Source organism: Ornithorhynchus anatinus, chromosome 11 (genome assembly GCF_004115215.2).
Source record: "Ornithorhynchus anatinus isolate Pmale09 chromosome 11, mOrnAna1.pri.v4, whole genome shotgun sequence".
Classification (NCBI taxonomy): domain Eukaryota; kingdom Metazoa; phylum Chordata; class Mammalia; order Monotremata; family Ornithorhynchidae; genus Ornithorhynchus; species Ornithorhynchus anatinus.
In genome coordinates, this window is record NC_041738.1 from 14,268,921 (window position 1) to 14,283,034 (window position 14,114).

At 50.4% G+C, this 14,114-nt stretch overlaps 1 protein-coding gene across 1 annotated transcript; it reads right to left on the minus strand.

The window, feature by feature from the left end:
• Positions 1-2,724: 2,724 nt before the first annotated feature.
• LOC114815072 (keratin, type I cytoskeletal 20-like) lies at positions 2,725-12,879 on the minus strand. Its single transcript, XM_029075265.1, has 7 exons — positions 12,496-12,879; positions 6,562-6,644; positions 5,755-5,911; positions 5,368-5,529; positions 5,142-5,267; positions 4,462-4,682; positions 2,725-2,734 (listed from the first exon to the last, which is right to left on the minus strand). The coding sequence occupies exons 1-7, from the start codon at positions 12,877-12,879 to the stop codon at positions 2,725-2,727; spliced, it is 1,143 nt and encodes a 380-aa protein (XP_028931098.1).
• Positions 12,880-14,114: the final 1,235 nt, after the last annotated feature.

Sequence of the window (14,114 nt, forward strand, 5' to 3'; positions counted from 1 at the left end):
TTGATTGGTTGCTGTTCATTGAGAATGGCCAGGACAAGGCTAATTCTAACCTTCTCACTGCACCTCGATCTCATCTGTCTCGCTGCCGACCTCCCGGCCACGTACGGCCTCTGGCCCGGAATACCCTCCCTCCTCCTGTCTGATGGACAATCACTCTTCCCCTTCGAAGCCTTATTAAAGGCTCAAAGCAAGGCACATCTCTTCCAAAAGGCCTTCCCTGCCTAAACCCTCCTTTCCTCTTCGCCCCCTTCCTTCTGCATCACCTTGCCTTGCTCCCTTCATTCATCCCCGCTCCCAGCCCCACGGTACTTTGCACATATCTGTAATTTATTCATTTCTGTTCATATCTGTCTCCCCTTTTCGACTGTAAACTCTTGGGCAGGGAATGCGTCTGTTTATTGTTGTACTCTCCCAAGCTTACTCTGCGCACAGCGGGCAGTCACTAGATAACGATCGAATGAAGGAATGGGTGGGATCTCTGCCGGTTTGCTGGGGGTGATCTAGTCCTCAACTCGACGTCCATCAGAGAACCTGCCTCTGGTTGGCATCGGAGGGATCGTGTCGAGCTCTAGAGGCTCGGGAAAATCCGGGCTGGGCAGGTTTTTGCTTCTGGGGGCTCCCAGGCTCTGAGCCTCCTCCACCCCGGGAATAAGAAAGGCAGAACAGTCTGCGACACTGCGCCGGTAAAAGAATACGTGCGTGTCCCTGTTCCAGGTGAGTGATTTCAAGGAGATGGTTGTTTTTAGGTTTTTTGTTTTGTTTTTCTGGAGGCCTGGAGCTGGGCTGCCCTTCACTGGCATGTGTGCCAAGGAGTGGACTTGATAATGTTGGTATTTATTAAGCGCTTACTATGTGCAGAGCACTGTTCTAAGCGCTGGGGTAGACACAGGGGAATCAGGTTGTCCCACATGAGGCTCACAGTCTTAATCCCCATTTTACAGATGAGGGAACTGAGGCACAGAGAAGCGAAGTGACTTGCCCACGGTCACACAACTGACAAGTGGCAGAGCCGGGATTCAAACCCATGACCATGACTTGACCCTAACATGGCTCGAGTCATGCACTGTGCCGGGCAGCAGGATAATAATAATAATAATGTTGGTATTCGTTAAGCGCTTACTATGTGCAGAGCACTGTTCTAAGCGCTGGGGGGAGATACAGGGTAATCGGGTTGTCCCACGTGAGGCTCACAGTCTTCATCCCCATTTTCCAGATGAGGTCACTGTGGCACAGAGAAGTGAAGTGACTCGCCCACAGTCACACAGCCTGACAAGTGGCAGAGCCGGAATTAGAACTCATGACCTGCGACTCCCAAGCCCGGGCTCTTTCCACTGAGCCACGCTGCTTCTCTAAACTACCAGTAGCACTGTCAGCTCCCCAACTGGGTCAGAACGGCTACAGATAGGGACCGCTGGGGCCAGTCCGGATGGGGGATGGGAGAAAACCGGCCCGCGCTCCTGCTGGTCCCGCTTTTTTGGCCCAGAAGCCTCTGGGGTTTCCCTCATCCACAGTGTGCTGCAGAGGTCATGGTGTCTCCTCTGCTGCCCCAGTTCGAAACAACTGGCTTCTCCCTCCTCCCGTGCAGTGCCTAGACTTCTCAGAAAGGCCTTTAAGTTCCTTGGTCTAGCCCCAAGTTCCTGCTTGGAATAATAATATTGGTATCTGTTAAGCGCTTTACTCCGTGCAGAGCACTGTTCTAAGCGCTGGGGTAGATACAGGGTCATCAGGTCGTCCCACGTGAGGCTCACGGTTAATCCCCATTTTCCAGATGAGGGAACTGAGGCCCAGAGAAGTGAAGCGACTCGCCCACAGTCACACAGCTGACGAGTGGCAGAGCCGGGAGTCGAACCCATGACCTCTGACTCCGAAGCCCAGGCTCTTTCCACTGAGCCGTGCTGCTTCCCGTTTCTACTTGCAGCTCTGCTCTCTGCTTAGTGTTTGGATTGGCTCGGTCAGTTCCGGGGTGACCCAGACCAAACAGGGATTCCTGGATTCTTCCCTGTGGCCGCTGGGACTCCCTGATGCGCCCCACTTCTGTCTGTCTCCCCCTTTAGACTGTAAACTCCTTATGGGCAGGGAATGTGTGTACCAGTTCTCTTGGGTTGGATTTTTCCCAAGTGTTTAGTTCAGTGCTCTACACGCCTAAGTACTCAAACGATACCATCGATCGACTGATTTACCTCTTTCCTCCCCAGGAACTTTCGGAGTTTTCCCTTCTCTGTAATTACAGAAAATGCAAAGAAACAGAGTCAGTAAGTTACTCCTATTGCAGAGAGACAGAGAGGGAAATGGAGAAAAGGGAGAAGAGAGGGTGAAGGAAGAGGGAGTAGGAGAGACAGAGACGTAGAGGCAGGAGAAAGAGAGGAGAAACCACCGGCCCCATGCCCTGGAGGTATTATTTTGTGTTCAGTGACACATGGATGCCCCTCTCAGGATAATAATGTTGGTATTTGTTAAGCGCTTACTATGTGCAGAGCACTGTTCTAAGCGCTGGGGTAGATACGGGGTAATCAGGTTGTCCCATGTGGGGCTCACAGTCTTAACCCCCATTTTACAGATGAGGGAACTGAGGCCCAGAGAAGTGAAGTGACTCGCGCCCAGTCACACAGCTGACAAGTGGCCGAGCCGGGATTCGAACCCATGACCTCGGACTCCAAAGCCCGGGCTCTTTCCACTGAGCCACGCTGCTTCTCTGATGGCACCCGGAGAGTTTTCAGTACTCTTTCAGTCTGGCCTATGGGAGGGAGAGGCAAAGAGAGGCATACCCAGTCCCTTCTAAGCTTAGACAGTGGCTGGGAGAAGGCAGAAGGCAGTCTGCTACGTCAAAACTCACCTGGGCGGGTCACGAGGGCCGGGGAGGGGAATCAGAGGCTCAGGTTTACTGCAGGGAAGAAGGCAACGGTAAACCACTTCTGTATTTTTACCAAGAAAACTCGGTGGGTACACTACCAGAACGATTGCAGGTGGAGACGGGGGCCTTCTGGGAGAGATGTGTCCACGGAGTCGCTGTGGGTCGGAGACAACTCGACAGCGTAAGACAAGGAAAGACAAGATATGTGGTTGAGGGATTCCGTTTTGCCCCTTCACTTTGGGAAGCACACCACGGCTCCGTGTCATTTGGAGTGGGAGATGATTACAAGATGAGAAGATAATGCCAATTTAGTGATGCTTACGAAGCCAAGTTTTAAAAGCTTTGCGGTGGATTTTGTAAAAAAAAAAAAGGCAGTATTTCACCCGACAGTCCCTTCCTGGTGTGTTAGAGAACTTAGCATCTGCCTGGAAAATACCCGGCCTATTCCACAGTTTCAAAATGGGACCGTTTCACCCTACTTTTCTAATTCTGACTGGAAGCAATTCATTTGTGGCAGCAGCGAGATCGAATCGTGGGGATTCTTTCTTGCCTTTCTTCTTACGGTCCCCATTGAGGTTGCCGTATTCACTGGGTCCTTTACGATCAAGTCCTCAGTGGCCGAAAAACCTTTGATCTGAGAGTCAGAGAGAACTGGGATCTGCCCAACCTCGGTCCCGGTCCGCTTCGTAACCGGAGCCCAATAAATAAACCTCTCTCCGTCTCAGTTTCCTCTTCCAAAAAGTGGGGAAATTATTACCTGCTTCTCCCTTCCTCACAGAAGCGTGATGACAAAAAGTGAGAGCATTCAGGTGAGGTATTTGGAAAAAGGAAAACATCGAACAATCCGAATTAACTGTATTCATCACCGCCGGCTTTCTGCCACCACTGTGACACAGGGAAGGCGGCTGGTAGTGGCGTTGGTAACCATCAACGGTAACGATGATGAAAATGCAAATAATAATAATCACCGAATAATGACGGTATTACATGCTTGTTATGTGCCAAGCTCTGTGCTAAGAACTGGGGTAGATGTAAGATAACCAAACTGTCCCACTCAGGAAAAGGGGCATCAGGCCCCTTTTAGGAGCCGAGGAAACGGAGGCGCAGTGGCTGAGCCGGGACAGCTTTCTGGACCCCTGACTTCTAGAAGAAGGAATGTCCTTCTTTCCTGCCATGTTTTAGAAAGGGCTGGCAATTCTGAAGGAGAGGCTACTGGTTTCTCCAAGAACACCCCGCTCCAGCTAGTTGGAATCCCCCAGTTTCTACCTCTCCCAGGGCCCAGGAGCATAATTAACACCCCTTTAGGTCTCCTCGTTAGGCAACAGATACAACAGTCCCACATACTTACGTAAACATACATTTCTTATACTCCACTGTATCCCCTGTCCGTAATTTGTTTCAATATTTTTTTCCCCCAGTGGACTGTAAACTCCTTTAAGGGCAGGGATTACGTCTACCAAATCATCTGTACTGTACTTTCCCAAGCGCTTACTACAGTGGCTGCACACTGTAAGCTCTCAACAAATCCTATCGATCGACTGATTGACAGTCCCTTACGGCCAATTCGAAGACATCAGCGTTCAGAAGGCAGCCCAGGTGAACCGACTTACCCCACGGCCCCTCTCTCTAGGAGGCTGCGGTAAGTAGTAATCTCCTTCTCCAGCCGGATCTTGATGTCAAGAAGAATCTTGAACTCATCTTTCTGCCTCTCTGATTCTGAACGGATCTGGATCAGCTGGGCCTTGAAAATGCTGAGCTTTTCCTGGATCAAGGCCAGCTCGGGCTCACAGTGGGTCTTGGGCCGCCCCAGGATGGCCTCCAGTGATTTTTTCTGCAACCAACCGTGGCAAACACAAATCTTTAGAGCCCGGTACACACCCAAGGGCCCATTTTGTGGAAGAACAGGGGAGAGGATTGTCTCTTTTTTTATGGTATTTAAGCGCTCACTGTGTACTAGGCACTGTACTAAGCCCTGGGGTAGCTACAAGATAATTAGTTTGGACCCAGGCCCTGTCCCCATATGGGACTCCCAGCCCAAGTCGGACAGAGGAGGATTTAATTCCCATTTTACAGGTGAGATAACTGAGAAACAGCAAAATAAAGCAATCTGCTCAAAGTCACACAGCGGACAAATGGCAGAGCCGGGATTAGAACCCGGGTTCTCTGATGTCCAGGCCATGGTGCTTTCCTCCTTCTGGCTACTTCGAAGAACACTCCCACTACAGTTAGGGTGGAGCCCGGGGTGGGTCCGGGGAGAAGGGGTGCAGAGAGAATGGGGGAAAGTCTTCACCTGACACAGCTGGGACTGGAGCTCGATCCCCAGGTTCTGCCGCTTGTGTCTCAGCTCCTTGAGTTTGATCATGTTGACCTCCAGTTCTTTATCGTTGTCGACGACCTGCTTCTCCAACTCAATCATCTGAAACCCAAAAGAAGGGAGTGGAATCTTCCGAGCCCTGAGCGCAGGATGGGCCCTTCCATGCCACACCGCCCCCCGGGATTTGAAAGTAGGGTGGTACCAGCTTCTCCAAGCGCCACTTGGCCTCCTTAATGTTTTTCTCTGCCAGTTTTTCGTACTTCTCCCTCATCTCATTTATGATGGCCCCGAGGTCTGGGCCGGGAGCTGCATCCAATTTCACATTGATGGTAGCCCCCAGATGCTTGCGCAGGTTATTGGCTTCCTAGGAGAGAGAGGATCAAGGTTAACCCTGGCCTGGAGGATCGTCCCATCTTTCAAGAGACTGGGTTAAGGCCGTGAGACTTCCCAAAATGGTGGCCAGTCGGCTTTCCCGAAGGATCCACCAGACAGAAGGGCCGCCGGTTCCCAGGGTTAAGTCTTCTACCCCATGTTTGACCCCAGGGCTCAGACAGAGAAAGGCCTGAAAGAGTCCCCCATTGCCCCTCACCTCCTGATAATTCTTCTTCAGTACAACCCTCTCCTTAAGCAAGTTTTCCACCTGCATTTCCAGTCTGGCCTTCATTAGGGTCAGGTCGTCGATGGCTTTGGTCCACTTCTGGATATCACCCTCTACTGACAGGCACATGGCTCGTTCATTGTCAAATCTGTTTTAGGAGAAAGAAAGATCATTTCAAACTCTCAGAATTTCAGAGCAGGAAGGGACCTTGTCCTGGCCCCTGTCTCTGGGCAGAGGAACAGCTGAGCCATCTGGCGTGGGTGCCTGCCGAACCTTTTCTTTTAGACTTCCAGGAAAGAAGACATTTTCACTCTTCCTGAGAAATTTATACCAGTTTATCTCCTTGGGGATAGTCCCTTCCTTGTTTCAAGCCCAACTACAGCTGCAGCAACAGGGGCTGTCAGGGGGATCTTCACGGCTTGTTCTGCACCCCTGATGGACATGTGCCTTGAACATCATGCCGGGCACCAGGGTTTATATGGTCAGGGGAAATCACTCTCACGCCACTCTGTTCCTTGAGTCCCTTGCTAAAGCTTCCCATCTTTATCATTTCCCTTGCTCTGCCCTCCCGTAGCATTTTGGAACCAGTTATTGCTTTGAGGTAAGTTCGTTAGGTCAGCTCCCCGGGTCAGCTCTAGGGCTCACGCGGGCCAGGGCAGGGCACGGAGGCTTTTGGGTCCCATTCCCCCCAACACAGCCATCCCTCCCTTTCCCTCGAGCCCTGGGGGTCCTGCCTCTCGGAGGAAGTGATTCCGTGGGCAAGTGGGAGGGTGGGTCGGCGCCCAACAACCAACCTACTTGATTCTAAGGTTTTCTTCCTTCAGCTTGACATCGTCGATCTTCAGGATCCACTGGACTTTGTTCTTTTGGGCATTTTGAATCTGGAGATCCAAAAGGATTGGGTGACTTTAAAGCACAACCACTCCTCGGGGCAACAGCAGCAGGCTTAGGACTTGGGGGGGGGCGGTAGTCAGTCAATGGGAGAAGTGTGGCCATCTGCCCTCCACTCAGCATCGACTATGCACTTGAGCGTCTATCTTAAGCACTTGGATACTCACCCCAGCCCCACTGCACTTATGTCCATATCCTTATATTCCACTATTTCCCCTATCTGTTATTGTCCAGTCATCCCCTGTGGACTGTAAGCTCCTTGTGGACAGGGAAGAAGTCTACCAACTCTATTGTATTATACTTTCCCAAGTGTTTAGTTCAGTGCTCTGCACGCATTAAGTGCTCAATAAATACCCTGACTGATTGACCGAAAGAGGCAGGATCCTGGTGTGAACCCAGAAGTGCTTTATAAAGTGCAAGGCATAAAACCTAAGTTTATAGAAACCAAATGTGTGGTGTTTTCCTGATTAGCATATTGTACAGATCTATGAAATGGCCCCCATAAAACTAGCACGTATATAGGATCATTAACCCATAAAGGACACACATAACACATTTTGAAGGACCTATAATATATTGAGAAGCAGCGTGGCGCAGTGGAAAGAGCACGGGCTTTGGAGTCAGGGCTCATGAGTTCGAATCCCAGCTCTGCCACTTGTCAGCTGTGTGACTGTGGGCAAGTCACTTAACTTCTCTGGGCCTCAGTTCCCTCATCTGTAAAATGGGGATTAAGACTGTGAGCCCCACGTGGGACAACCCGATTCCCCTGTGTCTACCCCAGCGCTTAGAGCAGTGCTCTGCACATAGTAAGCGCTTAACAAATACCAACATTCTAGTAGTATTTTGTCTTATGCCGTCGAGTCGTTTCCGACCCATAGCGACACCACGGACATATCTCTCCCAGAACGCCCCGCTCGCTCTCCATCTGCAATCATTCTGGTAGTGGAGCCATAGAGTTTTCTCGGTAAAACTCCGGAAGCGGTTTACCACTGCCGCCTGCCATGCAGTAAACTCGAATCTCCGCCCTCGACCCTCTCCCGCGCCGCTGCTGCCCAGCATGAGTGAGTTCTGACGTGTAGCAGATCGCCTTCCACTCGCTAGCCACCGCCCATGTGACTCCAAAGCCCGGGCTCTTTCCATGTGTAAGTATTTGGACCGAGCTGGTGTCCGTGTGGTTTTTTTATGGTATTTGTTAAGTGCTTACAATGTGCCAGACACTGTACTAAGCGCTGGGGTAGATACAGGATAATTATGTTGGACACAGTCCTTGTCGTACGAGAGGTGACTGAGGCGCAGGGAAGTTGAGTGACTTGCCCAGGGTCACACAGCAGACAAGGGGCTGTGTCTTCTTTTTCTCTCGCCGGGAATCGCGGTCAAATCCTTGGGCCTAAAATACCTATGGTAGTTTGAGAATGCCAGGTGTTACCCTGGCAGCGTGGGTTACACCTGGCTCTCAGACTGCTGGGAAGCAGCATGGCATAGTGGAACGAGCAAGGGCCTGGGAGTCAGAAGGTTGTGGGTTCTAATCCCGCCTCTGCCACTTGTCTGCTGTGTGGCCTTGGGGAAGTCACTTCTCTGTGCCTCAGTTTCCTCATCTGTAAAATGGAGATTAAGACTACGAGCCCCATGTGAGACATGGACTGTGCCCAACCCTATTGACTTGTGTCCACCCCACTGCTTAGCACAGTGCCTAACACAGGGTAAGTACTTAACAAATACCAGAATGATTATTATTAACCCTATAATTTTATCCCCGATTCAGCTTTCTGCTTTAAACTACATATGCGGCGTGCTTCCAAATCCTGTCGGTTCTACCTTCACAACACCTCCAGAATCCACCCCTTCCTCTCCACCTAAACTGCTTCCTTGCCTCTCCAAGCACTTCTCATATCACAGTTGACTGAACACCCATGCATTGCTCCCTGGTTCCTCCACCATTAACGCTGGAAGAACGGTTTTAATAGACTACCAGATGGATGATAATTGCAATTTTGTCACGTGGATTCTGCAGCTGAGCTAATTTCATTAGATAGTAATAATTGTAGCTTTCATTAAGTAATAATAATAATAATGTCGGTATTTGTTAAGCGCTTACTACGTGCAGAGCACTGGTCTAAGCGCTGGAGCACTGGTCTAAGTGCTTTCTATGTGCCAGCACTGGGGTAGATAAAAGATAATCTGATCCCACAGTCTAAGTAGGAGGGAGAGCAGATATTGAATCCCGTTGTGCCGATGAGGGAATTGAGACACAGAGTAGTGAAGTGACTAGTCCAAGATCACACAGCAGAGAAGAGGGGGAGCTGGGATCAGAACCCAGGTCCTTTCACTCCCGGGACAGTGTTCTTTCCATTAGCCTGTGCCGCTTCTCTCCTTCTCGGATCAGGAGTTTGGGATTGGCTGTCACTCCTGATGTTAAGGCCAGGCAGGCAGATGGGAGACTGAGGATTTGCTGGGTGAGTTTCCTTCCCATGGTTCTGTTGGCAGAGGCGAGGATTAGATTCTTTAGACCTGACCTCAACGGCAAGTCCTGAGCTTTGACCATAATTTGCCATGGGTTTTGGTCAGATGAATTTGGTTTAATGGACAGTCCACAGATAAAAGGGAAATGGAAGTATCCAAGATTGCGAAGGACTTTAAGGATAGGTGTGTTGTGTCAGATCACGTCCGACCGGATGACTTCGTGATGAGGGCAAAGTCTTATCGTGGTTTGGGCCGATAAAGACGTCTAGGACCAGGAAATTCCTCGGTTTGCTCAGAAACAATATGTTTCAGAGACATTTGCGACAGATTTTACTAGGAAATAAAAAGGTTTAATTAACGACAGAGGAGCCATTTCTCCACAACTTGCGAATGGCGACTTAACTAGAGAAGGGAGTTTTTTTAAACACGGTTCACAATATGGTAACCCAGCTTCCATTCTTGCCTTTCCATGTAACCTCAGTAATGGAGAAGCAGTGCGTAAAGAGAAGCGGCTTGGCCTATGGAAAGAATACAGGCTTGGGAGTCAGAGGACCTGGATTCTAATCCCAGCTCTGCTGTTTGTCTGCTGTGATCTTGGGTAAGTCATTTAACTTCTCTATGCCTCAGTTACCTCATCTGTAAAATGGGGATTAAAGTTGTGATTCTCATGTGGGACTTGGACTGTGTCCAGCCTAATTATCTAACCCGGAGCTTAGTACAGTGCTTGGCCCACGGGTAAGTGTTCAACGAACACCATTAAAAAATCCTGCCCGATCTTTATGTAGAGTCGAGCTCTTTAGCTTTGGGGAGGTAATTCCTGGTTAATTAATAGATCTCTGAGTGGGAAACCGTGTGGCCTGATGGAAAGAGCATGGACCTGGGAGTCAGAGGACCTGAGTTCTAATCCTAGCTCTGCCATTTGTTCTACTGCTAGCTGTGCCATTTGTCTTTTGTATAACCTGGGACAAGTCACTTAATTTCTCTGTGCCTCAGATTCCTCATTTGTATCCTATGTATCTGCAGAGGAGATCTCCCTACTCTCAAGTGCCACCCTCTCGACCTGTGCTTCGGACCCTATTCCCTCTCATCTTATAAAAACTCCCACCCCTTCCCTCCTTCCCTCCTTATCTTCCATCTTCAACTGCTCACTCTCTGACGGCTTCTTCCCCTCTGTCTTCAAACATGCCTATGTCTCCCCATCCTAACAAAGCCCTCTCTTGACCCCACTGCCCCTTCTAGTTATTGTCCTATCTCCCTCCTACCCTTCCTTTCCAAACTCCTAGAGTTGTCTACATTCGCTGCCTCGAATTCCTCAACTACAACTCCCTCCTGGACCTTCTGTCCCTTCCGCTCCACCAAAACTGCCCTCTCAAAGGTCACCAATGACCTCCTCCTTGCCAAATCCCATAGCTCCTCCTCTATCCTAATCCTCCTCGACCTCTCAGCTGCACTATCGACCATCCCCTTCTCCTCAACACGTTATCCAACCTTGGTTTCACGGACTCGATCTTCTCCTGGCTCTCCTCTTATCTCTCTGGCCTTTCATTCTCAGTCTTCTTCACGGGCTCCTCCTCCCCCTCCCATCCCCTAACTGTAGGGGTTCCTCAAGGGTTAGTTCTTGGTCCCCTTCTGTTCTCTATCTGTACTCACTCCCTTGGTGAACTCATTCACTCCCACGGCTTCAACTATCATCTCTACTCAGATGACCCCCAAATCTACATCTCCTCCCCTGTTCTCTCTCCCTCCCTCCAGGCTCGTATCTCCTCCTGCCTTCAGGACATCTCCACCCGGATGTCCTCCCGCCACCTAAACTCAACGTGCCCAAGACTTTTCTTCCCTTCCAAACCCTTTCCTCTCCCTGGCTTTCCTGTCACCGTGGACGGCATTACCATCCTTCCCGTCTCACAAGCCTGCAACCTTGGTGTCATCCTTGACTCTGCTCTCTCATTTACCTCACACGTCCAATCTGTCACCAAAACCTGCCAGTCTCACCTTCACAACATCACCAAGATCCGCCCTTTCCTCTCCACCCAAACCAGTACCTTGTTGGTACACTCTCTCATCATATCCCGACTGGATTACTGTATCAGCCTCCTTTCTGATCTCCCATCCTCCTGTCTCTCCCCGCTTCAGTCTATTCCTCACTCTGCTGCCTGGATTATCTCTGTACAGAAACACTCTCGGCATGTCACTCCCCTCCTCAAAAATCTCCAATAGTTGCCTATCAACCTTCGCAAAACTCCTCACTCTTGGCTTCAAAGCTCTCCATCACCTTGCCCCCTCCTACCTCACCTCCCTTCTCTCCTTCTACAGCCCAGCCCACACACTCATCTCCTCTGCTGCTAACCTCCTCACTGTGCCTCTTCTCGCCTGTCTCGCCATCGGCCCCCGGCCCATGCCCTTCCTCTGGCCTGGAATGCCCTCCCTCCTCACGTATGCCAAACTATCTCTCTTCTTCAAAGTCCTACTGAGAGCTCACCTCCCCCAGGAGGTCTTCCCAGACTGAGCCCCCCTTTCCCTCTGCTCCTCCTCCCCGCCTCATCAGCCCTACTCCCTCCCTCTCCTCTACCCCCTTCCCCTCCCCACAGTACTTGTGTATACTTTCTAAGTGCTTAGTGCAGTGCTCTGCATATAGTAAGCGCTCAATAAATATGAATGAATGAATGAATGAATTTGTACAATGGGGATTCAATACCTAGTCTCCCTTCCTCTAGAATGTGAAACAGGGACTGGAACTGACCAGATTAATTTATATCTATCCCAGGGCTTAATACAGAGCTTGGCACATAGGAAGTGCTGTATTAAGCACCATATTAATTAATACACTGCTTTGCTCAGATTTAAGTTTGTCTAGGAAATGAGCCACTGCCCGTTCAGCACCAGCTAGGTGGGGCCCAAGGACAGAGTAGATTCATTCATTAATTTAATCGTATTTATTGAGTGCTTACCGTGTGAAGAACACTGTATTAAGCACTTGGGAGAGTACAATATAACAATAAACAGACACGATCCCTCCCTGCCCACAACAAGTTTACAGTCTAGAGGGATTAGTTGGAGCTTAAACCACACGAGCAAAAGGAAGAAGTGATGGGGATGACTGACAGGTGATGTAAGTGTCCATCCCATAACGGATCTACCACATGCTGGTTTAACTCCTCAGAGACCACCCCTCCTTCCCTTTATCGAGGTGGGCACGGGGATTGGGACCCCCAGTCAGATGAGAGGTGGGAACAGCCCGGGCTTGTGTAGAGGATGACCGCGGGGTGTCTTTCCTTGCAAACTCTCTTGACTCCTCCCTTCCCGGGAAACCATCCAAAGCCAGATTCCTGGAAAGGCCTGCCAGCCCACGGAGCCCGATTCCCCACGTGAAACGCGTCTCACCTGATTCTGGAGCTCCTCAATCATCTGGTGATACGAGCTGAAGTCTTCGTCCACCGGAGTGGAGTTTTTCTGGTACCACTGCCTAATCTGGGCTTCCAGCTTAAAGTTGGCTTGCTGGAGGGAGTGCACCTTTTCCAGGTAGTTAGCCAGGCGGTCATTTAGGTTTTGCATGGCAAGTTTCTCATTGCCTAACAGTAACCTGCCCATACCAACCTCCTTGCCATATTGGAACGGGGTTGGGCCAGTAGAAATCCGAGTGCCCCATCCTCCAGCCCCACCGTAGACGCTGAGGGCATAGTAAAGGTGCCTGCCTGGCACTCTGTACATTGGGCTGATGCAGATGTCCTCATCGTCTCTAAAGTGCCTTCTGTGGATGAAAGGCATCTTTGGCCTCTGGACCAAGAGCACCAAGCTGAGCCAAGGTATGAAGGCACAGAGCTGGCTGAGGGTGTGACTGGCATCTTTATAGTCTCCGTGCAAACTCCACCTCCGCGGACCCGCCCGCCTCCACCGGGGATGGCCCTCCCATCCCCCAGTACCGTCACCCTGGATTTCTCCGGAAAAGGGGTGAGGGATGGGAACCGCGATTTCAAACCCTTCTCTCCAGAGTGAATTTTAAACAAAAAGGAAACACGATTGAACTGCTGATGAATCACAAAAGCCCTGCATCTGTCTCTCCAGTCCTCAGTTTGGACCGAGCGAGGAAAATGATGTATTCGGAACTCTCCCAGGTGGGGAGGGGTTAAAGCAAGCAGATGGATGGCCAGGAATAGGCCAGAGGAGATTGTAGTCGTTAAATTATTGTTGCAGCCCAAAGATTTCTGCTGTTGCCTCTCGGGGTCTGAAATCGGCTATCTCTTTATTGCTGCTTCTTTCTGTCTCTCTGTCCGCTTCTCCTCCTCCTCCTCCTTCTTCTTCTGCCTATCTCTATCTCTGCCTCTCTCTCTTTTTCTTTCTTTTTTACTCTCTCTGTATCTGACTTCTGGGAACCACTGTAGTGTTAACAAACCCCAAGACATTTGATTCTCCTGCCCAAAGCTTCCAGGGCCAAGGAGTGGCCCGGAGTGCTCAGTTCAGTCTACTGAGGAGGTAAATTTCTCAGCACCAGAGAAAGATACATTTGTGATTGGGATTTAGGCTAGGTGCTAAACCAAAGAAATCTCACATTTCCTCCCTCTGTCAAGTTGGTTGTCCCGCCGACCCTTCAACCTCAACATATCCAAAAGGGAATCCTGATCTTCCACCTAGACCCAGTCCTCCCCGACTGTCCCATCACTGTAGACAACACCACCATCCTCCCTGTCCCACAAGTCAGAAGGCTGTGGGTTCTAATCCCGGCTCCGCCACCTGTCAGCTGTGTAACTTTGGGCAAGTCATTTCACTTCTCTGGGCCTCAGGTCCCTCACCTGTAAGATGAGACCATGAGCCTCATGTGGGACAGGGGCTGTGTCCAACCCGATTTGCTCGTATCCACCCCAGCGCTTAGGACAGTGCCTGGAACACAGTAAATGCTTAACAGATACCACAGTTATAATTCGGCCTCCGCCACTAGTCTGCTGTGTGATTTTAGGCAAGTCACTTCACTTCTCCATGCCTCAGTTCCCTCAACTGTGAAACAG